Raw genomic sequence first — 26,603 nt, 5'->3', positions numbered from 1 at the left:
CTCTCTCTCTCTCTCTCTCTCTCTCTCTCTCTCTCTCTCTCCTCTCTCTCTCTCTCTCTCTCTCTCTCTCTCTCTCTCTCTCTCTCTCTCTCTCTCTCTCTCTCTCTCTCTCTCTCTCTCTCTCTCTCTCTCTCTCTCTCTCTCTCTCTCTCTCTCTCTCTCTCTCTCTGCACAAGGAAGTCATTTAAATATTAGGGAGGTCAATGTGAATTTGCTGAACCTCTCAGATATCAGTGTTAGAGAGAGATGTTTAACCTAGAATAGGTTCAAGGTGTCTTTTTAAAACCTTTTACTGCAGTGGGCTAAATCAGGGTCACACATAGTGTTTCTTGGTAGTCTTAAACAAATCTACTTTGAAACAAAAGTATACACCTCACACACATGGTTATGGGCTTAAAAAAGAAGACACCTGTACCATGTCAGATATAGAGTAGAAATGTATTCAATTATGAGTTTGCATCCCAATATTACACTTTATATACGTCACAGAAGACAGAAATCTAACAAAAACGTTTGACATACAGTGAGGGAAAAAAGTATTTGATCCCCTGCTGATTTTGTAAGTTTGCCCACTGACAAAGACATGATCAGTCTATAATTTTAATGGTAGGTTTATTTGAACAGTGAGAGACAGAATAACAACAAACAAATCCAGAAAAACGCATGTCAAAAATGGTATGAATTGATTTGCATTTTAATGAGGGAAATAAGTATTTGACCCCTCTGCAAAACATGACTTAGTACACACATCTCAGGAGGGATTTTGTTCCACTCCTCTTTGCAGATCTTCTCCAAGTCATTAAGGCTGACATTTGGCAACTCGAACCTTCAGCTCCCACCACAGATTTTCTATGGGATTAAGGTCTGGAGACTGGCTTGGCCACTCCAGGACCTTAATGTGCCTCTTCTTGAGCCATTCCTTTGTTGCCTTGGCCGTGTGATTTTGGTCATTGTCATGCTGGAATACCCATCAACGACCCATTTTCAATGCCCTGGTTGAGGGAAGGAGGTTCTCACCCAAGATTTGACGGTACATTGCCCCGTCCATTGTCCCTTTGATGCGGTGAAGTTGTCCTGTCCCCTTAGCAGAAAAACACCCCCAAAGCATAATGTTTCCACCTCCATGTTTGATGGTGGGGATGGTGTTCTTGGGGTCATAGTCAGCAATCCTCCTCCTCCAAACACGGAGAGTTGAGTTGATGCCAAAGAGCTCAATTTTGGTCTCATCTGACCACAACACTTTCACCCAGTTCTCCTCGGAATCATTCAGATGTTAACTGGCAAACTTCAGACGGCCCTGTATATGTGCTTTCTTGAGCAAGGGGACCTTGCGGGCGCTGCAGGATTTCAGTCCTTCACGGCGTAGTGTGTTAGCAATTGTTTTCTTGGTGACTATGGTCCCAGCTGCCTTGAGATCATTGACAAGATCCTCCCGTGTAGTTCTGGGCTGATTCCTCACCGTTCCCATGATCATTGCAACTCCACAAGGTGAGATCGTGCATGGAGCCCCAGGCTGAGGGAGATTGACAGTTCTTTTGTGTTTCTTCCATTTGCGAATAATCGCACCAACTGTTGTCACCTTGTCACCAAGCTGCTTGGCGATGGTAGCCCATTACAGCATTGTGTAGGTCTACAATCTTGTCCCTGACATCCTTGGAGAGCTCTTTGGTCATGGCCATGGTGGAGAGTTTGGAATCTGATTGATTGATTGCTTCTGTGGACAGGTGTCTTTTATACAGGTAACAAGCTGAGATTAGGAGCACTCCCTTTAAGAGTGTGCTCCTAATCTCAGCTCGTTACCTGTATAAAAGACACCTGGGAGCCAGAAATCTTTCTGATTGAGAGGGGTCAAATACTCATTTCCCTCATTAAAATGCAAATCAATTTATAACATTTTTGACATGCGTTTTTCTGGATTTTTTTGTTGTTATACTGTCTCTCACTGTTCAAATAAACCTACCATTAAAATTATAGATTGATCATTTCTTTGTCATTGGGAAAACGTACAAAATCAGCAGGGGATCAAATACTTTTTTCCCTCACTGTAAAAACACTGGATTTTCTGAGTAAAAAAATAAATAATGTTTATGAATGGCATTTTGAAAAACATTAATAACATTCCACCCATGAGGCCACTAGAGGGCGATTTGGTCATTTGACTGCAGAAAAGGACTACACACAACTTCAAAGTGAGGACAGTGTGTTTGTGTGTGTGCTCTCGTGCATGTGTGTATGCGTTTGCATGCATGTGACTCCTGTGTCCTTGCTCTCTCTCCCAGTTCCCAACGAGTTCTTAATCACCTGGTCTGTCAGCTAGGGATGATTAATGTTGTATGTGTAGGCTCAATGTCACTCTATAGATGCAGGGCCTTCAGAAAGTATTCACACCCCTTGGCTTTTTTCAAATTTTGTTGTATTACAGCCTGAATTTAAAATTGATTAAATGTAGATAATTGTTTTACCGGCTTACACACAGTACTGCATAATATGAAGGTGGAATTATGTTTTTGGAAATATTTACAAATTAATAAAAACATTTAAATAAGGAAATTAAAAGAGCCTAAAGGCCCAGTGCAGTCAAAATGTGATTTTCCTGTGTTTTATAAATATTTCCACACTATGAGGTTGGAATAATACTGTCAAATTGTGAAAATTATGATAATGTCCTTTTAGTGTAAGAACTGTTTGAAAAGACCGCCTGAAATGTCAGACTATTTTGGTGGGATGGAGTTTTTGCTTTCCTGGTGACATCACCAGGCGGTAAATTAGTTAAAGCCAGACTCAGTAAGTCCCAAATAAAATTAAACTTTTTTTCTGGTTGAATATATCTCAAAATGTATAGATGAAAGATTAATTTGCCATTTGGATCACTTCAAAGTGAGTAAAATTAAGGTTTTTATGAATTATAAGTACAGTAGCGTTGTTTACAAATTGCAGGTCAGATTTCTCCAGGTAATTATGACGCATAGGCCTATTGATAATTTATCTTGTGCATGTTCTATCTGTCCCTCTGATCCATCCACGACTACAGCAACTATACATATCTAGCTATATCCCTCTTACTACAAACAAGACTCATAAATGAGAGTTGAGTGATACAGAATAAATGTGTAAATTAGATGACAATTGCATGTCGTAACAGTTAATAATATTGGCTCCTGGCTGTCAGTCCGTCTGTGCGTCTGCCTGTCAGTGTGAGAGCTGACGATGCGCAGGAGCACAGATTTGAAAACACTGGTGGGTCTGTCGTAACAAAGTTGTTTGGATGTTGCTAGCTTGAGCTTCTGAATGAAAACTGGAATTGTGGGTGATTTTCATTCAGCAAAAGATTGAGAATATTTTCCTAGTGCAACACTTTCTAGTTGGACCATATTTCAAACTTCTCTTCACGACCAGTGCCAGCAGCATGCTGGACACTATGGATGATAATCACGAAAGCCAGCTAATTTAGCTGGCTAGCAAACATATAGATCCATACACGCATTGCTTGCAAATGTGCATAGCCTACCGGTGGGTGATTAGCCTACAGCCAAATAAACGTTCATGCATTTGCAAACTTTGCTGGAGTTGCTAGCTGGCTAGTTGTTTTCCTCTAGGATGTGGAGTTTACTATTGCAAACTTTTTGACATGTTTTCACTGCAAGAGATCAAGCAGATAATGACACTACTGTTGAACTTGTCTATATAAATTGGAATAAAATGTTACTGCTGTAACGTTCATAGCTGACTCCACTTGTAAATTGTAATTTTTATACAGTAGAGCAACCTACATGCCTGTTGTAGGCTACAAGAAAACGAGAACACCAGCTGTCTGATACTGATTGATCGAAGGGTGGTTGGCCCAGTGGCCGCTTGAGAACTCTAAGATAAAGCACGTTATAATGTCTGGCTGGGTTTGTTTACATTATGTCTTGCCTGGGTAGAACCGTTCTAACAATACATAAGGCTCTGGTCAAAAGTAGTGCACTCTCTAGGGGATAGAGTGCCATTTGGGATGCACCCTGAGAGAATCTTGATGTTCAAGCAGACAGAAGTCGGGGAAAACCCCTTTGTTTGTAGGTAAGATTGAAATGAGGAGAAAATACAGCATAATATGTGTTATTATAATGGAAGGGCATGATGTGGCAATGGCACTTCTTGATTATAAGCCAATTAGAAGCTTGAGGTGAGAGATAAAGTCAGTGACTTATACAATTACCTTACAGCTAAAAACAATGTTCACCACAGGGACTGTGAGGGGCCATGACCTAGGTTGCATCCCAAATGGCACCCTATTCCCAATATAGTGCACTACTTTATATTAAGACCCATAGGACTCTGGTCAAAAGTAGTACATTATATAGAAAATATGGTGCCATTTGGGACATAAACCTACTGTGGTCTCTACTCCCTTGTTTTCCCTCTATATTTCTCACTCTCTAAGTAACCAAAGGCTTGTACCATGTTTAGTCATGTCTAGCTTGACATTTGTGTTTTTTCCGGACTTTCCGTTCTAAGAACTGAAGATAAACAACATGAGGCATAGTCACTGTCATTGGAGGAAGAGCACTTCTCTCTGTCCATTCCCAGGGGATTTTATAGCCATTTTCTCAACACTTATCTCTGAGCAGTTAGGCAGCTGGTGATCCGCTCATTGGCTAGAGTGGAGACGCCACTCGTGATTCTTGGTATGTCTACTGTAACCCACTGAGAAAGCCAGTTACAGCCAAACACTCCACCAAGCAGTAAACATATGGGGAGACAGGCACAAACACAGATGCAAATGCACTGCCCACAGGACTGGCTTGCTGGGTTCTTATGGTGCCTTGCCTTTTGATTGTTATGCATGGACACGCATCAGCAGTGGGTGACAGGCCAAATTGCTGGCCTGTGAAACGTCCGTTCTAAGAGGGCCCAGTTTGTCCTGGTGCTTACGGCCTACAACAAATCACAGGCACAATTAATATCCTCAATTGTGTGTGTATGGCCTATACCACCCAGGCACTTTCATGGCTAAAACATTAATACAATTTTCCAACAGTGAAGTGCACATTTATTTACCGGCCTAAAGTTTTACTTAACCAATGATTATACAGTCTTTTGGCAGTAAGCAAAATGGGGGGGGGGGGGTTAAATAGGTCTCACTTTCTGCCCATTGCATGGATGGGAATGCATTCGCTCAGCAAGGTTGCCGCCCAGAAATAATTTTAATCTGAAGTAGAGAATCTAATAGGTAAGGATTTAGTTTGATTTCAAGTAAAGGTTATCTCCGGGGAGACGGATATCACTCCTGATTATGGTGCAACACAGTTGTAGCTGGTGACATAGAGAGACATAGTGACTCGACGACTACCAAAGCCGCGGTCGAGTGACAGGCCGACTACATAGCAGATGTTGCATTGCATCAACCAATGGTTGTGTGCCTGGTTATGACTGGGTGACTACTGACGCCTTTGAACAGAGCACACACAATATGGACGAGTGAGGAGAAGATGGGTGAGAGGCTCAACCAAAATAGTAATGTTTTGGTATGATCTGTGGCATTTACGCCACTTTTTCATTTTCTGCAAGCATTTACCCACCTACTGTGGGAAAATGCATAATAAATATAGGGAGCGTTACTTTATTCAATGCAAACGGCGATCAGCATTTACCCACCAAATCCTTTACCACTACATCACTAGGTATAACAAAGACTAGTATAGCGATGGGGGGGCAGTCTTGCAGCCTACTACATTGACAATGAAAAGGTAGTATAATGAAAATGCTATATAAACCCAATCCATTACCATTCTATTCTATCATTATAATAAAGTTCTAGAGGTTGATGAGGTGGAGTGGTAGTATTTTCAGTGATGGCCACAAGGCTTTGGGAAGGGCCCTATTGGCAGTACTCTGCATCGTCTCAAATTGCACCGTATTCCGTACATAGTGCATTACTTTTGACCAGAATCCTATGGGCCCTGGTAAAAAGTGCTGCACTATATAGGGAATAAGGTGCTATTTGAGACGCATCCCCTGACATGTCCTGGCAGTGGTGCTCGGAGTGGCCAACCGTAAAATAACCCTGAGTGACAGCTGCTCTCAGGGAGCACTCACAAAGGCTGCCTGCACATGCTGTGGGCCAAATGAACCAAGGGAAAAGCCATGCTAAGCCCTTCTCATTCTTAACATGAGCATAGGAGTAGAACGAGGGGTCCAGTACAGTAGAGGAAGTCAGTCTGTTGTCCTTCAATATGCCTGAATGAAATAGATGGAGGTCCTCTGTATGAAAGCAGGCATTTTACAGTAGCTGCTCAAAACCCTTACCCTAAGTCCCTTACTTTGTTTCTTCAAATAAACAACCAACTACAAAACAACCCAAAAATGCCATGATCCTGTCTTCAATATACACAAATGCAACTAGATTGGAATTCTGAATGATGAAATGTATTTAATTTACAGTTGTAATTATTTCAGTATAGACTTAAAGCCAAGTATTTCCTACAGTAGACCTGCAACTCAATGGCTACAACCCAAATGACAAGTAGTGCATTACTTTTGACCAGAGCCTTAATAGGGTGCCAATTGGAACACAAACCAGAGAGTAGATTTGGCAGTCAAAGCGAATGGGCATAGGAGTAATCCAGACCTAGTGATTTATGACTTCACTGTGAGCTTCCAGCAGTGAGGAAGTACTATGGAGGAGATGATTCAGGTCTGTTACTACCATAAGAGAGGACTATTATTATTATTCGCCAGCCCTCTCCCCCCCCCCTTTCCCTGCTCTCTCCCTCTCCCTCTCCCTCTCCCTCTCCCTCTCCCTCTCTCTCCCCTTCCTTCCCTCCCTCACTCCCTCAATCCCTCCTTTGAAAAGGGCCACACACTGCCTGTCTGAGTGAATAACCGTCCCAGTCACATCAACAGGCCACAGGAGGTTGGTGGCACCTTCATTGGGGAGGATGGGCTCGTGATAATGGCTGGAATGGAATAGGTGTAATGGTATCAGATACATCAAACACATGGTTTCCGTTCTGGCCATTATTATGAGCCGTCCTCCCCTCAGCAGCCTCCTGTGCAACAGGCTCACCTCGGTCCAGCCCCAAGCCAGACATCTTCTTGTCCAGACTACTGAACGAAACTTGCATAAACACTCTGTTATATTAGACCTCAAACTGTCCGATCTGGTTTGGCTATCCTGTGTGTATCCTTATGTCCTAAGAGTGACCCCTCCGTCACTATGACCACTGTCTCCCCTGGTAACCTCCAGACAACTCCACTAAGGGCAGGGAGAGGGCAATGTTTTTCAGCTATAGTGCCAGACAAATGACTTCTACAGAAGGCACTGGAACCGCATTCATACATATAGGAATATCAACATGGGTCTGTCTCCTGTTGGCAGCGGCACTTGTTACTTTTTTCATTTTGGCCTGTCAGACATGACCCCCTTTTCAAACGACCTTACTTCTTCTTCTTTCAAGTGCTGGCACCTCACTCTCAGGCTACGTCCTAAATGGCACCCTATTCCCTATATAGTGCACTACATTTGACCAGGACCCATAGGACTCTGGTCAAAAGTAGTGCACTGTATAAGGAATAGGGTGCCATTTGGGATGAATCCACACTCTCACGTCTAAGCATCTGGGTTTCCATGCCTAACTTAATGCACCTATCAGCCATGAATGGCATATACAGTGGGGAAAAAAAGTATTTAGTCAGCCACCAATTGTGCAAGTTCTCCCACTTAAAAAGATGAGAGAGGTCTGTAATTTTCATCATAGGTACACGTCAACTATGACAGACAAAATGAGAATTCTTTTTCCAGAAAATCACATTGTAGGATTTTTAATGAATTTATTTGCAAATTATGGTGGAAAAAAAGTATTTGGTCAATAACAAAAGTTTCTCAATACTTTGTTATATACCCTATGTTGGCAATGACACAGGTCAAACGTTTTCTGTAAGTCTTCACAAGGTTTTCACACACTGTTGCTGGTATTTTGGCCCATTCCTCCATGCAGATCTCCTCTAGAGCAGTGATGTTTTGGGGCTGTCGCTGGGCAACACGGACTTTCAACTCCCTCCAAAGATTTTCTATGGGGTTGAGATCTGGAGACTGGCTAGGCCACTCCAGGACCTTGAAATGCTTCTTACGAAGCCACTCCTTCGTTGCCCGGGCGGTGTGTTTGGGATCATTGTCATGCTGAAAGACCCAGCCACGTTTCATCTTCAATGCCCTTGCTGATGGAAGGAGGTTTTCACTCAAAATCTCACGATACATGGCCCCATTCATTCTTTCCTTTACACGGATCAGTCGTCCTGGTCCTTTTGCAGAAAAACTGCCCCAAAGCATGATGTTTCCACCCCCATGCTTCACAGTAGGTATGGTGTTCTTTGGATGCAACTCAGCATTCTTTGTCCTCCAAACACGACGAGTTGAGTTTTTACCAAAAAGTTATATTTTAGTTTCATCTGACCATATGACATTCTCCCAATCCTCTTCTGGATCATCAAATGCACTCTAGCAAACTTCAGACGGGCCTGGACATGTACTGGCTTAAGCAGGGGGACACGTCTGGCACTGCAGGATTTGAGTCCCTGGCGGTGTAGTGTGTTACTGATGGTAGGCTTTGTTACTTTGGTCCCAGCTCTCTGCAGGTCTTTCACTAGGTCCCCCCGTGTGGTTCTGGGATTTTGGCTCACCGTTCTTGTGATCATTTTGACCCCACGGGGTGAGATCTTGCGTGGAGCCCCAGATCGAGGGAGAATATCAGTGGTCTTGTATGTCTTCCATTTCCTAATAATTGCTCCCACAGTTGATTTCTTCAAACCAAGCTGCTTACCTATTGCAGATTCAGTCTTCCCAGCCTGGTGCAGGTCTACAATTTTGTTTCTGGTGTCCTTTGACAGCTCTTTGGTCTTGGCCATAGTGGAGTTTGGAGTGTGACTGTTTGAGGTTGTGGACAGGTGTCTTTTATACTGATAACAAGTTCAAACAGGTGCCATTAATACAGGTAACGAGTGGAGGACAGAGGAGCCTCTTAAATAAGAAGTTACAGGTCTGTGAGAGCCAGAAATCTTGCTTGTTTGTAGGTGACCAAATACTTATTTTCCACCATAATTTGCAAATAAATTCATAAAAAATCCTACAATGTGATTTTCTGGATTTTTTTTTCTCAATTTGTTTGTCATAGTTGACGTGTACCTATGATGAAAATTACAGGCCTCTCTCATCTTTTTAAGTGGGAAAACTTGCACAATTGGTGGCTGACTAAATACTTTTTTTCCCCACTGTATGATGGCAAATTATATACAGGATCATTCTTTTACTGGTTGATGGGATGATGTTTTGTTTTTGTCAGACCATTACTGGACAATAAGACCAGTACTTCAAAGAGCAGCCTGCAGATTTTCCTTAAAGGGATATTTCTGGGTTTTTGCAATGCCCTTTCTCTACTTCCCCAGAGTCAGATGAACTCATGGACCATGTTTATGTCTCTGTGTCCAGTATGAAGAAAGTTAGAGGTGGTTTTGCGAGCCAATGCTAACTAGGCGTTAGCGCAATGCCTGGAAGTCTATGGGTATCTGCTAGCATGCATACAAATGGTATCCACGAGGTCATCTGACTCTGGGAAAGTACAGTGCCTTGCAAAAGTATTCATCCCCCTTGGTGTTTATTCTATTTTGTTGCATTACAACCTGTAATTTAAATGGATTTTTATTTGGATTCCATGTAATTCAAAAAAGATATATAATGGAAAAGAAGTGCGTGCATATGTATTCACACTCTTTGCGATGAAGCCCCTAAATAAGATCTGGTGCAACCAATTACCTTCAGAAGTCACATAATTTGTTAAATAAAGTCCACCTGTGTGCAATTTAAGTGTCACATGATCTGTCACATGATCTCAGTATATATACACCTGTTCTGAAAGGCCCCAGAGTCTGCAACACCACTTATCAAGGGGCACCATCAAGCAAGCGGCACCATGAAGACCAAGGAGCTCTCCAAATTGGTCAGGGACAAAGTTGTGGAGAAGTACAGATCAGGGTTGGGTTATAAAAAAATATCTGAAACTTTGAACATCCCACCATTAAATCCATTATTAAAAAATGGAAATAATATGGCACCACAACAAACCTGCCAAGAGAGGGCCGCCCACCAAAACTCACGGACCAGGCAAGGAGGGCATTAATCAGAGAGGCAACCAAAGGATTGACAGCCGTCCCATATAGATTGCAAAATAGTTGGGAAGAGATTTTTGGCGTACCGATTCCATGGCATAGTGTTTATGAACTGATACGCAAAACGACGCCGGATTCAAAACTTTGGATTTTCCAATTTAAATTATTATACAAAATTCTTGCTACCAATAGAATGTTATTTATATGGGGGAGACAATCTTCCCAGCTCTGCAGATTTTGCTGCGAAGACACAGAATCATTAGATCATTTGTTTTGGTACTGTCCATTAGTAGCTTGTTTTTGGACACAGGTCCAGGAATGGCTAAAGGATTGCAATATTTACCTGGAGCTAACCCTGCAGATAGCACTACTGGGTGATCTGAAAAGTCATAGTCAATCGATCAATAATATAATAATACTTTTAGCAAAAATGTTTATTTTCAATGTACAATCTGTAGAAACAATGAGAATAGAAGGGTTCAGAACTTTTGTAAAACATCACAGTACAGTTGAAAAATATATGGCAAATAGAAATCCAATATGGATGGTGTTAAGAGATAGATGGGAGGTATTGAATGGAGTTGAAGGATGGGACTAATAACAACTAACAACAACTAATAACAACAAGATAACTAATGTAAAGCATACTGTGTCCATAATAAGTATATAGGTTATAGGTTGAGAGCTTTTGTGAAAGAGCACAGTTAGAAAGATATGGCATATAGAAGCAAACCGGACGGACATCATGAAAATGATCGGAGAGGTTGAAGGTAGAGGAAGTTCAGGAGTAAAAACAAACAAAATAGAATTATTGACTGTTTCCATAAAATGTATATAGTATGTATAAGCTGGAAGTAAAGGCCTAAGCATTGTTGTTCACTAGTTTACTCCAATTAGGGAAATATTTTTTTTAAAGGAAATGTACAGTTGAAGTCGGACGTTTTCATACACTTAGTTTGGAGTCATTAAAACTCGTTTTTCAACCACTCCACAAATTTCTTGTTAACAAACTATAGTTTTGGCAAGTCGGTTAGGACATCTACTTTGTGCATGACACAAGTAAGTAATTTTTCCAACAATTGTTTACAGACAGATTATTTCACTTATAATTCACTGTATCACAATTCCAGTGGGTCAGAAGTTTACATACACTATGTTGACTGTGCCTTTATACAGCTTGGGAAATTCCAGAAAATGATGTCATGGCTTTAGAAGCTTCTGATAGGCTAATTGACATCATTTGAGTCAATTGGAGGTGTACCTGTGGATGTATTTCAAAGCCTACCTTCAAACTCAGTGCCTCTTTGCTTGACATCATGGGAAAATCAAAAGAAATCAGCCAAGACCTCAGAAAAATAATTGTAGACCTCCACAAGTCTGGTTCATCCTTGGGAGCAATTTCCAAATTCCTGAAGGTACCATGTTCATCTGTACAAACAATAGTACGCGAGTATAAACACCATGGGACCATACAGCCGTCATACTGCTCAGGAAGGAGACGCGTTCTGTCTCCTAGAGATGAACGTACTTTGGTGCGAAAAGTACAAATCAATCCCAGAACAACAGCAAAGGACCTTGTGAAGATGCTGGAGGAAACAGGTACAAAAGTATCTATATCCACAGTAAAACTAGTGCTATATCGACATAACCTGAAAGGCCGCTCAGCAAGGAAGAAGCCACTGCTCCAAAACCGCCATAAAAAAGCCAGACTACGGTTTGCAACTGCACATGGTGACAAAGATCGTACTTTTTGGAGAAATGTCCTCTGGTCTGATTTAACAAAAATAGAACTGTTTGGTCATAATGACCATTGTTATGTTTGAAAGAAAAAGGGGGTGGCTTGCAAGCCGAAGAACACCATCCCAACCGTGAAGCACTGGGGTGGCAGCATCATGCTGTGGGGGTGCTTTGTTGCAGGAGGGACTGGTGCACTTCACAAAATAGAAGGCATCAGGAGGAAGGAAAATTATGTGGATATATTGAAGCAACATCTCAAGACATCAGTCAGGAAGTGAAAGCTTGGTCACAAATGGGTCTTCCAAATGGACAATGACCCCAAGCACACTTCCAAAGTTGTGGCAAAATGGCTCAAGGACAACAAAGTCAAGATATTGAAGTGGCCATCACAAAGCCCTGACCTCAATTCTATAGAAAATGTGTGGGCAGAACTGAAAATGGACAATGACCCCAAGCACATTTCCAAAGTTGTGGCAAAATGGCTCAAGGACAACAAAGTCAAGATATTGAAGTGGCCATCACAAAGCCCTGACCTCAATTCTATAGAAAATGTGTGGGCAGAACTGAAAAAGCGTGTGCGAGCAAGGAGTCCTACAAACCTGACTCTGTTACAACAGCTCTGTCAGGTGGAATGGGCCAAAATTCACCCAACTTATTGTGGGAAGCTTGTGGAAAGCTACCTGAAACGTTTGACCCAAGTTAAACAATTTAAAGGCAATGCTACCAAATACTAATTGAGTGTATGTAAAATTCTGAACCACTGGGAATGTGATGAAATAAATAAAAGCTGAAATAAATCATTCTCTCCACTATTATTCTGACATTTCACATTCTTAAAATAAAGTGGTGATCCTAACTGACCTAAGACAGGGAATTTTTACTAGGATTAAATGTCAGGAATTGTGAAAAACTGAGTTTAAATGTATTTGGCTAAGGTGTATGTAAACTTCCGACTTCAACTGATCTACCCCCCAATTTAAAAATAATAATAAATACAAACAAACAAAAATACAAATAAGAGACCAAATATAACCCTGAAGGAGCTGCAAAGCTCCACAGTGGAGATTGGAGTATCTGTCCATAGGACCACTTTAAGCCGTACACTCCACAGAGCTGGGCTTTACGGAAGAGTGGCCAGAAAAAAGCCATTGCTTAAAGAAATAAAATAAGCAAGCACGTTTGGTGTTCGTCAAAAGCCATGTGGGAGACTCCCCAAACATATGGAAGAAGGTACTCTGGTCAGATGTGACTAAAATTGAGCTTTTTGGCCATCAAGGAAAACGCTATGTCTGGCGCAAACCCAACACCTCTCATCACCCCGAGAACACCATCCCCACAGTGAAGCATGGTGGTGGCAGCATCATGCTGTGGGGATGTTTTTCATTGGCAGGGACTGGGAAACTGGTCAGAATTGAAGGAATGATGGATGGCGCTAAATACAGGGAAATTCTTGAGGGAAACCTGTTTCAGTCGTCCAGAGATTTGAGACTGGGACGGAGGTTCACCTTCCAGCAGGACAATGACCCTAAGCATACTGCTAAAGCAACACTTGAGTTGAGGGGGGTGAATACTTTCGCAAGCCACTTTAGATAAAGGGCCTCATTGCCAAAATCCCAAAGTATCCCTTTAAGCTGAGTCTTCTACAAGTCAGCCATTCCCCCTTTTAAACTATGTCTTTCAGTGAAACCTCTCAGCGTGTGATAGGGCACTGCTGAGATGCAGCAGGGGGGAATGTGTTGACGTGTGTGTGTGCGTGTGCGTGTGAGTGCGTGCATGCATGCATGTTTGGGTGTGGGTATGACTCACATGCGATGCGGATGTGGGCTTTGCGGCTCTTGGTGGTCCCTGCAGAGCTCCATGCCACACACTGACACCAGAAGTCCTCAGGTCCAAACAGCTCCTCTACCTGCTGCCGAGAGATCTCGATGCTGGCCTCACGCACTACCAGTCCTGCAGAGGGAAGAGAGACAAAGCTGTCAACACCCACAATATCAATCAATCAATCAAATGTATTTTATAAAGCCCATTTTACAGCAGCAGTTGTCAGAAATATGCTTTTCAGATACTGGGCCTAAACCCTAAAGCAATGCAGAAGAGAAGTACATTGGCCAGGAAAAAACGCTTTAGAAGAAAATGTAAGAAACCTAAAGAGGACCCATTACACAATACACTCTGGCTGTGTTTACACAGGTAGCCCAATTTTTATAAATGTTTTTAACTCAGTCATCCTGTGGGATATTCAGTGAATATACATCAGTATATAGATACTCTGGCCAGACAGCATTTACAAACACATCATTGAGATTACATGGACATTAGAATTACATGGGTAGTGCAATATTTGGGACATAGGGACAGATTTGGTTACAACATTTCAGACTGATCTAAAATCAGATAAAAGGGACACTTTAGGATTTTGGCAATGGATACCATTTTTATATCTTTGTGTCTAGTATGAAGGAAAGTAGAGGTAGCTTTGCGAACCACTGCTAACGAGCATTAGCACAATGACTGGAAGTCTCTGGGTATCTACTAACATGCTCGTGAAACTACCTCTAACTTATTTCATACTGGACACAGAGACATAACAATGGTATCCACGAGCTTATCTAACTCGGGGAAAATATACAAAATCCCAAAGTATCCCCTTTAAAATCAGATCATGATCACTTTATTGGTAGATTGCACACAAGATCCAACAAACATTTTAATTCTGCTTTTAACCCAACCGAAAGACACATAAATGCAATGCCTTCAGAAGGTATTCAGACCCCTTGACTTTTTCCACATTTTGCTAGGTTACAGCCTTATTCTAAAATTGATTACATTGTTTTTAATCTACACAGAACACCCCATAATGACAAAGCAAAAACAGGTTTGTCTTGGCTGTGTGCTCGTTGTCCTGTTGGAAGGTGAACCTTCGCCCCAGTCTGAGGTGCTGAGTGCTCAGGAGCAGGTTTTCATCAAGGATCTCTCTGTACTTTGCTCCGTTCATCTTTGTCTCGATCCTGACTAGTGTCCCAGTCCCTATCGCTGAGCCACAGCATGATGCTGCCACCACCATGCTTCAAAGTAGGGATGGTGCCAGGTTTCCTTCAGACATGTTGCTTGGCATTCAGGCCAAAGAGTTCAATCTTAGTTTCATCAGACCAGAGAATCTTGTTTCTCATGGTCTGAGAGTATTTAGGTTCCTTTTGGCAAACTCCAAGCGGGCTTTCATGTGCATTTTACTGAGGAGTGGCTTCCGTCTGGCCACTCTACCAACAAGGCCTGATTGGTGGAATGATGCAGAGATGGTTGTCCTTCTGGAAGGTTCTCCCATCTCCACAGAGAAACTCTAGAGCTCTGTCAGAGTGACCATTGGGTACTTGGTCACTTCCCTGACCAAGGCCCTTCTCCCCCGATTGCTCAGTTTGGCCGGACGGCCAGCTAGGAAGAATCTTGGTGGTTCCAAACTTCTTCCATTTAAGAACGATGGAGGCCTGTGTTCTTGGGGACCTTCAATGCTTCAGTAATTTTTGGGTACCCTTCCTCAGATCTGTGTCTCGGAGCTCTACAGACAATTCCTTCGACCTCATGGCTTGGTTTTTGCTCTGACATGCACTGTCAACTGTGGGACCTTATATAGATGGGTGTGTGCTTTTCCAAATCATGTCCAATCAATTGAATTTACCACAGGTGGACTCTAATCAAGTTGTAGAAACATCTCAACGATGATCAATGGAAACAGGACGCACCTGACCTCAATTTTGTGTCTCATAGCAAAGGGTCTGAATACATTACGGGGTATTGTGTGTAGATTGCTGATGATTTGTATTTATTTAATCCATTTTAGAATAAGGCTGTAATGTAACAAAATGTGGAAAGAGTCAAGGGATCTGTGCCTCAACACAATCCTGTCTCAGAGCTCTATGGACAATTCCTTCGACCTCATGGCTTGGTTTTTGTCTGACATTCACTGTCAACTGTGGGACCTTATATAGACAGGTGTGTCTTTCCAAATAATTTCCAATCAATTGAATTCACCACAGGTGGACTCCAATCAAGTTGCAGAAACAGCCCAAGGATGATCAATGGAAACAAGATGCACTTGAGCTCAGTTTCCAGTCTCATAGCAAAGGGTCTGAATACATATGCAAATAACGTATTTCTGTTTTTTATATTTAATAAATTAGCAAACATTTCTAAAAAACAGTTTTCTCCTCGTCATTATGGGTTACTGTGTGTAGATTGATGAGGAAAAACATTTATTCAATCCATTTTAGAATAAGGCTGTAACGTAACAATGTGGAAAAAGTCAAGGGGTCTGAATACTTTCCGAATGCACTGTATACACACAGCTTTTGGAGAGGGGTTAAGTGCCTTGCTCAAGGGAACAACAGCAGTCAATGGCATCTAGGGTTTGATACAGCAACCCTACAGTCGCCATATTTTTTCTCATCAGACCCGGGATTCGAACTTGCCGCCCTCTGGTTGATGGCTCGCCTCTCTAATAGCTAGGCTACCTGCTGCCCTGTCAATAGTGGAGACAATAGTCATAGTTACGACATGTGCATCATCCTACCTGTAATTACAGTACACTGTGAAACTCATATGAGTGTTCTATCACTCCTTCTCTTTCCCCATGTCTTTTCTCCCTGCTGTCTGTGTGCATAGTCGAGAATCTGAAACCACTGCGCTGAATTCACAGGGCTTTTAGTAGCAGAGGGAGGGGAGAAATAGAGGGAGCAGGGAGAGAGGGGGTAGAAAATCACTTGTCTGTTTATTTAAGGTTCAGGAGATTTACACAGACCCTTTATAACAATCAGGCAGAGCCCTCGCCAGGGAATCGGGGGCTCTAGCTTAGCACTCATGCAAAATTCAAACTACAGCCGTCAACGTGGAAGAGCCAGGATGGAAGTGATGTGTGCGTGTGCGTGTGTGTGTGCGCGTGTGTGTGTGTTGAGAAAGAGAGTGAAATAAAGCGAAACGGAGAGAGAGAGCAGCCGAGAGAGAAAAGATTGGGAAAAAGAGGGGGCAGGAAGAAAGAGATAGAGGCAGAGAGGGACTGTAGAAATAGAGAAACGTAATAGGAGAGATAGAGTACAGCAAGGGAATAGGAGGAGATTGCCAGTAGAAAGACAGAAAAAGAGAAGCAGGGAGCGACAGTAGTGGAATTAATTGGGGAGTCAAGGCCACAGAAAATCAATGACGGTGATAATAATGAAAAGTGTTGTATTCTCAGAGGGCAGGAAACACCTGTCAGATGGCGTCATTTGTTAGGTATTTGTGTTTAGGAATGGAGTCGTGCCGCTCTGAGTTTGGGCTTTTGGGGGCACAAACACACAAACACACCTCAACAGAACAAACTTGCATACAGGACTATCCAAAATGGAATGTCTGCATTCTGAATGTGAAAACACAGACCAGAATCACTGGAGTTTTACTTTACAGGAGTGTACTAACAGCCTTGACATCAAACTAGGTCTAAAAACATGAACTTGGGGAGGCCCCCATAGATTTACCACAGCTTTAATACAATGCCTTCAGAAAGTACACATACTCCTTGACTTATTGCACAGTTTGTTGTGTTACAGCCAGGATTCTAAATGGATTCAATTGATTTTTTCTCACCCATCTACACATAATACCCCATAATGACAAGGTGAAAACATGTTGTTGTTGTTTTTTTACTTATTGAAAATGAAATACACATATCTCATTTACATAAGTATTCACACCCCTTCGCTATGAGACTCCAAATTGAGCTCAGGTGCATCCAATTTCCTTTGATCATCCTTGAGATGTCACTACAACTTGATTGGAGTCCACCTGTGGCAAATTAAATGATTTGGACATGATTTAGAAAGAAACACACCTGTCTATATGAGGTCCCACAGTTGACAGTGCATGTCAGAGCAGAAACTATACCATGAAGTCCAAGGAACTGTACATAGATCTCCGAGATAGAATTGTGATGCGGCGGATATCTGGGGAAGGGTATAAAACTGATTCTAGAGTGTTGAAAGTTTGCAAGAACACAGTAGTCTCCATAATTGGGAAATTGAAAAAATATGGAACTACCCAGACCCGACCAAACTGAGCAACCGGGCAAGAAGGACCTTGGTCAGGGAGTTGACCAAGAACCCAATGACCACTCTGACAGAACTACAGAGTTCCTAGGCTGAGATGGGGTGAATATGTATGCACGCTCAAGTGTTCTGTTTATTTTGTCTTATTTCATGTTTGTCAATTCTCAATGTTCGTCCTTTTTCCTGTGGAGACCATTGTGTAAAAACATGACTGTTTTATTGATTCAAGTTAATAAACTGTTCAAGAGAATATACTGTTGTGTGTGGGAGGGGGAAAAAAGTATTTTTCAATGTATATTCAGCTAAAGAAGGAGTGGGTGAACAACAAAAGTCAATAAGTTATTTGAAAAATTATGAGAATAATTCATCAACAACATCTCATAAATAAATGCGAGCAGGGGTTATGGATTTAACGAGATACTGTTTTTTAACTGGCTAGATTTCAAATAATATTCTATTACTTAATGGAATAAATCCTATAATTAATTATACAGGGATGAATTGAGGGGATCGTCTTTTTTGAATGGGCAAAGACATTTCGCACTTCTCTCCCTAATCAACCACGTCTTTACCCACTCACACAGTGTGTGCATGAATAAAGACAAAGCTCTTCTTGCAGACATAACTGCAGTCTCTCCTCCTTTGATTCAAAGGCTGGAGATCCCTTTGGAGAATACAGAGAGAGGAAACAGGGAAAAGGCTGTTTTGAATATGATCATCAGCGGGTCATGTCACACTATTGTTCTATAAGAACCTCACACAGACACAAAGAGAGGAGACACAAACAAGGAGAGAAAGAGAGAGGGACAAATAGATAGATACTGTGGATCTCCTCTGCAGTCACAGTCCGCTCAAGCAGAGAGAGAGAGAGAGAGAGAGAGAGCACCAAGCGCTCAGTCGATCCCCACAGCAAAAACAGACAGAGGAGCGTGCTCATTCAAGTTCACAACAAGAGTAACAGAGAATGAGAGGAGCCAAGAAGGGATCAAATCAAATCTAATCTAATTTTATTGGTCACATGCGCCGAATACAACAGGTGCAGACATTACAGTGAAATGCTTACTTACAGCCCTTAACCAACAGTGCATTTATTTTTAACAAAAAAAGTAAAAATAAAACAACAACAAAAAAGTGTTGAGAAAAAAAAGAACAGAAGTAAAATAAAATAACAGTAGGGAGGCTATATATACAGGGGGGTACCGTTGCAGAGTCAATGTGCGGGGGCACCGGCTAGTTGAGGTAGTTGAGGTAATATGTACATGTGGGTAGAGTTAAAGTGACTATGCATAAATAATTAACAGAGTAGCAGCAGCGTAAAAAGGATGGGGTGGGGGGGCAGTGCAAATAGTCCGGGTAGCCATGATTAGCTGTTCAGGAGTCTTATGGCTTGGGGGTAGAAGCTGTTGAGAAGTCTTTTGGACCTAGACTTGGCACTCCGGTACCGCTTGCCGTGCGGTAGCAGAGAGAACAGTCTATGACTAGGGTGGCTGGAGTCTTTGACAATTTTGAGGGCCTTCCTCTGACACCGCCTGGTATAGAGGTCCTGGATGGCAGGAAGCTTGGCCCCAGTGATGTACTGGGCCGTACGCACTACCCTCTGTAGTGCCTTGCGGTCGGAGGCCAAGCAGTTGCCATACCAGGCGGTGATGCAACCAGTCAGGATGCTCTCGATGGTGCAGCTGTAGAATTTTTTGAGGATCTGAGGACCCATGCCAAATCTTTTCAGTCTCCTGTGGGGGAATAGGCTTTGTCGTGCCCTCTTCACGACTGTCTTGGTGTGTTTGGACCATGATAGTTCATTGGTGATGTGGACACCAAGGAACTTGAAGCTCTCAACCTGTTCCACTACAGCCCCGTCGATGAGAATGGGGGCGTGCTCAGTCCTCTTTTTTTTCCTGTAGTCCACAATCATCTCCTTTGTCTTGGTCACGTTGAGGGAGAGGTTGTTGTCCTGGCACCACACGGCCAGGTCTCTGACCTCCTCCCTATAGGCTGTCTCATCGTTGTCGTTGATCAGGCCTACCACTGTTGTGTCGTCGGCAAACTTAATGATGGTGTTGGAGTCGTGCCTTGCCATGCAGTCATGGGTGAACAGAGAGTACAGGAGGGGACTGAGCACGCACCCCTGAGGGGCCCCCGTGTTGAGGATCAGTGTGGCAGATGTGTTGTTACCTACCCTTACCACCTGGGGGCGGCCCGTCAGGAAGTCCAGGATCCAGTTGCAGAGGGAGGTGTTTAGTCCCAGGATCCTTAGCTTAGTGATGAGCTTAGAGGGCACTATGGTGTTGAATGCTGAGCTGTAGTTAATGAATAGCATTCTAAAGTAGGTGTTCCTCTTGTCCAGGTGGGAAAGGGCAGTGTGGAGTGCAATAGAGATTGCATCATCTGTGGATCTGTTGGGGCGGTATGCAAATTGGAGTGGGTCTAGGGTTTCTGGGATAATGCTGTTGATGTGAGCCATGACCAGCTTTTCAAAGCACTTCATGGCTACAGACGTCAGTGCTACGGGTCGGTAGTCATTTAGGCAGGTTATCTTAGAGTCCTTGGGCACGGGGACTATGGTGGTCTGCTTGAAACATGTTGGTATTACAGACTCAGTCAGGGACATGTTGAAAATGTCAGTGAAGACACTTGCCAGTTGGTCAGCACATGCTCGGAGTACACGTCCTGGTAATCCGTCTGGCCCTGTGGCCTTGTGAATGTTGACCTGCTTAAAAGTCTTACTCACATCGGCTACGGAGAGTGTTATCACATAGTCATCCGGAACAGCTGGTGCTCTCATGCATGCTTCAGTGTTGCTTGCCTCGAAGCTAGCATAGAAGTGGTTTAGCTCGTCTGGTAGGCTTGTGTCACTGGGCAGCTCGCGGCTGTGCTTCCCTTTGTAGTCTGTAATAGTTTTCAAGCCCTGCCACATCCGACGAGCGTCAGAGCCAGTGTAGTACGATTCAATCTTAGTCCTGTATTGACTCTTTGCCTGTTTGATGGTTCGTCGGAGGGCATAGCGGGATTTCTTATAAGCGTCCGGGTTAGAGTCCCATTCCTTGAAAGCGGCAGCTCTACCCTTTAGCTCAGTGCGGATGTTTCCTGTAATCCATGGCTTCTGGTTGGGGTATGTACGTACGGTCACTGTGGGGACGACATCATCGATGCACTTATTGATGAAGCCAGTGACTGATGTGGTGTACTCCTCAATGCTGTCTGAAGAATCCCGGAACATGTTCCAGTCTGTGCTAGCAAAACAGTCCTGTAGCTTAGCATCTGCGTCATCTGACCACTTTTTTATTAACCGAGTCACTGGTGCTTCCTGCTTTAGTTTTTGCTTATAAGCAGGAATCAGGAGGATAGAGTTATGGTCAGATTTGCCAAATGGAGGGCGAGGGAGAGCTTTGTATGCGTCTCTGTGTGTGGAGTAAAGGTGGTCTAGAGTTTTTTTTCCTCTGGTTGCACATTTAACATGCTGGTAGAAACTAGGTAGAACGGATTTAAGTTTCCCTGCATTAAAGTCCCCGGCCACTAGGAGCGCTGCATCTTGATGAGCGTTTTCCTGTTGATTTATGGCCTTGTACAACTCATTCAGTGCAATCTTAATGCCAGCATTGGTTTGTGGTGGTAAATAGACAGCTATGAAAAATATAGATGAAAACTCTCTTGGTAAATAGTGTGGTCTACAGCTTATCATAAGATACTCTACCTCAAGTGAACAAAACCTCGAGACTTCCTTAGTATTTGATTTTGTGCACCAGCTGTTGTTTACAAATATACACAGACCGCCACCCCTTGTCTTACCGGAGTCAGCCGTTCTATCCTGCCGATGTAGCGTATAGCCCGCTAGCTGTATGTTATCCATGTCGTCGTTCAGCCACGACTCGGTGAAACATAAGATATTACAGTTTTTAATGTCCCGTTGGTAGGATAACCGTAATCTTAGGTCATCCAATTTATTTTCAAATGATTGAACGTTGGCTAATAGGATTGATGGAAGAGGCAGTTTACTCGCTCGCCGTCGGATCCTTACAAGGCACCCCGATCTACGTCAACGATATCTCCGTCTCTTCCTCACACGAATGACGGGGATTTGGGCCTTGTCGGGTGTCTGTATGATATCCTTTGCGGCCGCCTCGTTGAAGAAAAAATCTTCGTCCAATACGAGGTGAGTAATCGCTGTCCTGATATCCAGAAGCTCTTTTTGGTTATAAGAGACGATGGCAGAAACATTATGTACAAAATAAATTACAAATAACGCGGAAAAACACACATAATAGTACAATTGGTTACAGGGCTGTAAAACGGCAGCCATCTTCTCCGGCGCTGTTTACTCCGGATGGTGGATAGGGCAGGGTTACTGGACTGCAGCAGATTGGAGGGTTGGAGGGGAGGGATGGAGGGATGGAAGGGGGAATGGTGGAAGGAAGGGAGGGAGGGCATCAGTCTGATGGCCTGACGTATACCACCCTGAATGTGATTGATCATCATAGTCCCTCCTGGTTCCAGTCTCCGGAGCCTCCTCAATTTGTTTTGCGAGAGCCGGTGAACCACGACATTCTGGGACATGTGAGGGAGTCCATGGCGACACGCCTGCCCACACCCTGACTCACATGCTACGGACACACACACACCGCTAGGAACGGCATTGTGCACTGACACAGAAAGTAATTGACCAAATGTTTTAACCATCATGGCCATAAATAATTGAAACTTGTGATTCACACAACAATGGGACTCGGTTCCCTAGCAAGGGAGAGAGGAAACGTGAGATGAAGGACAGGAGATAGAACAATCTATGGGAGTGTGACGGTAATAAAGGAAATGAATTGGGCCAAAATCACCACAGCCAATAGCATGGGCTGAATCCCAAATGGCACCCTATTCCATATATTGTGTTCCCTATTCCCTATGGGCCTTGGTCAGGAGTAGTGCACTATAAAGGGAATAGGATGCCATTTGGAACGTAGCCATGGTCATCATCACAGGTCAGTGTTACTGGCGTTCTAATACCCTCTAATATCTTGCTAATGGTTCTACTGTAACTCAGGTATCACACTCTCCTTATGGATACCGTATTACCCATTCAACCTTTGGGACCCCTGTCCTCAATTGCATACCGCAGAGTTGGTAATAGACAGTTCTGTACCACATTAATCACACCAATGTGAGGACATTTGACATTAACAGGAAGGCAATACTATCCCTCTTACCATTAGCTCTGGGGTAAAGTTTTATCTAGGTACAGATCTAGGATCAGCTTCCCCTGCCCCAAACCTAACCTTAACCATTAATGGGGAAAATGCTAAACGGACCCAAGATCAGCGTCTAGGGGCAACTTCACCCTATAACTACACTCTTAGAAAAAAGGGTACCAAAAGGGTTCTTTGGCTGTCCCCATATGATAATCGTTTTTGGTTCCAGGTAGAACCATTTTTGGTTCCAGGTAGAACCCTTTTGGGTTCCGTGTAGAACCCTCTGAAAAAGTTCTACATGGTACCCAAAAGGGTTCTACCTGGAACCAAAAAGGGTTCTTCAAAGGGTTCTCCTATGGGGGAAGACGAATAACCTTTTTAGGTTCTAGATACAGTGGGAAAAAAGTATTTGTTCCCCTGCTGATTTTGTACGTTTGCCCACTGACAAAGAAATGATCAGTCTATAATTTTAATGGTAGGTTTATTTGAACAGTGAGAGACAGAAAAACAACAACAAAAATCCAGAAAAACGCATGTCAAAAATGTTATAAATTGATTTGCATTTTAATGAGGGAAATAAGTATTTGACCCCCTCTCAATCAGAAAGATTTCTGGCTCCCAGGTGTCTTTTATACAGGTAACGAGCTGAGATTAGGAGCACACTCTTAAAGGGAGTGCTCCTAATCTCAGCTTGTTACCTGTATAAAAGACACCTGTCAACAGAAGCAATCAATCAATCAGATTCCAAACTCTCCACCATGGCCAAGACCAAAGAGCTCTCCAAGGATGTCAGGGACAAGATTGTAGACCTACACAAGGCTGGAATGGGCTACAAGACCATCGCCAAGCAGCTTGGTGAGAAGGTGACAACAGCTGGTGCGATTATTTTGCAACTGGAAGAAACACTAAAGAACTGTCAATCTCCCACGGCCTGGGGCTCCATGCAAGATCTCACCTCGTGGAGTTGCAATGATCATGAGAACGGTTAGGAATCAGCCCAGAACTCCACGGGAGGATATTGTCAATGATCTCAAGGTAGCTGGGACCATAGTCACCAAGAAAACAATTGGTAACACACTACGCCGTGAAGGACTGAAATCCTGCAGCGCCCGCAAGGTCCCCCTGCTCAAGAAAGCACATATACAGGGCCGTCTGAAGTTTGCCAATTAACATCTGAATGATTCAGAGGAGAACTGGGTGAAAGTGTTGTGGTCAGATGAGACCAAAATCGAGCTCTTTGGCATCAACTCAACTCGTCGTGTTTGGAGGAGGAGGAATGCTGCCTATGACCCCAAGAACACCATCCCCACCGTCACACATGGAGGTGGAAACAACATGTTTGGGGGTGTTTTTCTGCTAAAGGGACAGGACAACTTCACTGCATCAAAGGGACGATGGACGGGGTCATGTACCGTCAAATCTTGGGTGAGAACCTCCTTCCCTCAGCCAGGGCATTGAAAATGGGTCGTGGATGGGTATTCCAGCATCACAATGACCCAAAACACACGGCCAAGGCAACAAAGGAGTGGCTCAAGAAGAAGCACATTAAAGTCCTGGAGTGGCCTAGCCAGTCTCCAGACCTTAATCCCATAGAAAATCTGTTGTGGGAGCTGAAGGTTCGAGTTGCCAAACGTCAGCCTCGAAACTTTAATGACTTGGAGAAGATCTGCAAAGAGGAGTGGAACAAAAGCCCTCCTGAGATGTGTGTAAACCCGGTGGCCAACTACAAGAAACGTCTGACCTCTGTGATTGCCAACAAGGGTTTTGCCACCAAGTACTAAGTCATGTTTTGCAGAGGGGTCAAATACTTATTTCCCTCATTAAAATGCAAACAACATTTTTGACATGCGTTTTTCAGGATGTTTTTGTTGTTATTCTGTCTCTCACTGTTCAAATAAACCTACCATTAAAATTATAGACTGATCATGTCTTTGTCAGTGGGCAAACGTACAAAATCAGCAGGGGATCAAATACTTTTTTCCCTCACTGTAGCACCTTTTTTTTCTAAGAGTGTAACAATTACCTGTAGGTAGGACTGGTGTCCTTCCTTATATAATGTGTTGTAAGGTAGCTCAGGGGTGAAGTTTCCATTAGTTGCAGATCTAGGATCAGCTTCCCCTCCCCTAATCCTAACCTTAACCATTAGAGGGAGAGAGAGAGAGAGAGAGAGAGAGAGAGAGAGAGAGAGAGAGAGAGAGAGAGAGAGAGAGAGAGAGAGAGAGAGAGAGAGAGAGAGAGAGAGAGAGAGAGAGAGAGAGAGAGAGAGAGAGAGAGAGAGAGAGAGAGAGAGAGAGAGAGAGAGAGAGAGAGAGAGAGAGAGAGAGAGAGAGAGAGAGAGACTTTCACACTCAAATAGCTATCGACCAGCTCATCCCAGCCAGGCAGTGCCTTCTTATCTGTGGTTTTCTTTTCTTTCAATCAGGGGAAATTAGAGAGGAGCAGAGTCCAGAATGACTGTAACCTCTGGCCCTGCTCCATTCTCCCTGCTCAGCACCAGGCTGCTATGGAACAGGCAATACTACTACTATTTCACAACCATAAATACTTAGACAAGCAAGCGCACACATTTTCTTCAGGAAATGTCCTTTTATAGTTATTTTTATACACTTCTTCTTATGACACCAGAACTAAACACCAAAACACTCACTGCTTTCCTCAAAGTCACAGTGGAAGTCATACCTGCAGAGATGGGCAGTATTTCTGTTACATGTATTTGAAATACGTATTTTAATTACTTCTGAGTATTTTATATGTATTACACTGGGCTGAACTACATTCCAACTACATATTTTGTAACAAGATAGTTTTTTATTTCAAAATACTTTCCAATACCATTTCTTTATAGCGGTTCACAATTCTTAAGGCCATTTTCACCCTAGTTTGGTATCAAAAGTCTGATGGCACTATGGTGTGAACCAACAGGACCCTGAACAGCTTCTACCCCAAGCCATAAGACTGGTAAATAGTTACATAGTTAACCAATAGCTCTCCGGATTATCTTCATTGACCCATTTTGCACTAATCTTTTGACTCATCACATACGCCGCTGCTACTGTTTATTATCTATCCTGTTGCCTAGTCACTTCACCCATAGCTACACTACATGACCAAAAGTATGTGGACACCTGCTTGTCGACCTTCTCATTCCAAAGTCATGGTCATTGATATGGAGTTGGTGCCCCCTTTGCTGCTATAACAGCCTTCACTCTTCTGGGAAGGCTTTCCACTAGATGTTGGAACATTGCTGCCGGGACTTGCTTCCATTCAGCCACAAGAGCATTAGTGAGGTCGGGCGATTAGGCCTGGCTCTCAGTCGGTGTTCTAATTCATCCCAAAGGTGTTCGATGGGGTTGAGGTCCCATTATGTGAGCTTGTGTGGCCTACCGCTTCGCGGCTGAGCCGTTGTTGCTCCCAGATGTTTCTACTTCCTAATAACAGCAGTTACAATTGACCGGGGCAGCTCTAGCAGGGCAGA

The 26,603-nt window shown here is 43.2% G+C and overlaps 1 protein-coding gene across 1 annotated transcript in view; it reads right to left on the bottom strand.

Annotated features, from left to right (window-relative positions):
• The window catches only part of LOC121587490 (netrin receptor UNC5C-like), a 326,918-nt gene that overhangs the window by 185,076 nt on the left and 115,239 nt on the right, over positions 1-26,603 (bottom strand). The window contains exon 3 of the mRNA XM_041904465.2: positions 13,687-13,830. Within this exon, the coding sequence (XP_041760399.2) occupies positions 13,687-13,830 (144 nt within the window). The remainder of the gene's footprint in view (positions 1-13,686; positions 13,831-26,603) is intronic.

Source organism: Coregonus clupeaformis, chromosome 18, assembly GCF_020615455.1.
Source record: "Coregonus clupeaformis isolate EN_2021a chromosome 18, ASM2061545v1, whole genome shotgun sequence".
Taxonomy (NCBI): Eukaryota; Metazoa; Chordata; class Actinopteri; order Salmoniformes; family Salmonidae; genus Coregonus; species Coregonus clupeaformis.
Note: the sequence above shows the minus strand (reverse complement) of the source record. Positions and strands in the feature narration are given on the sequence as shown.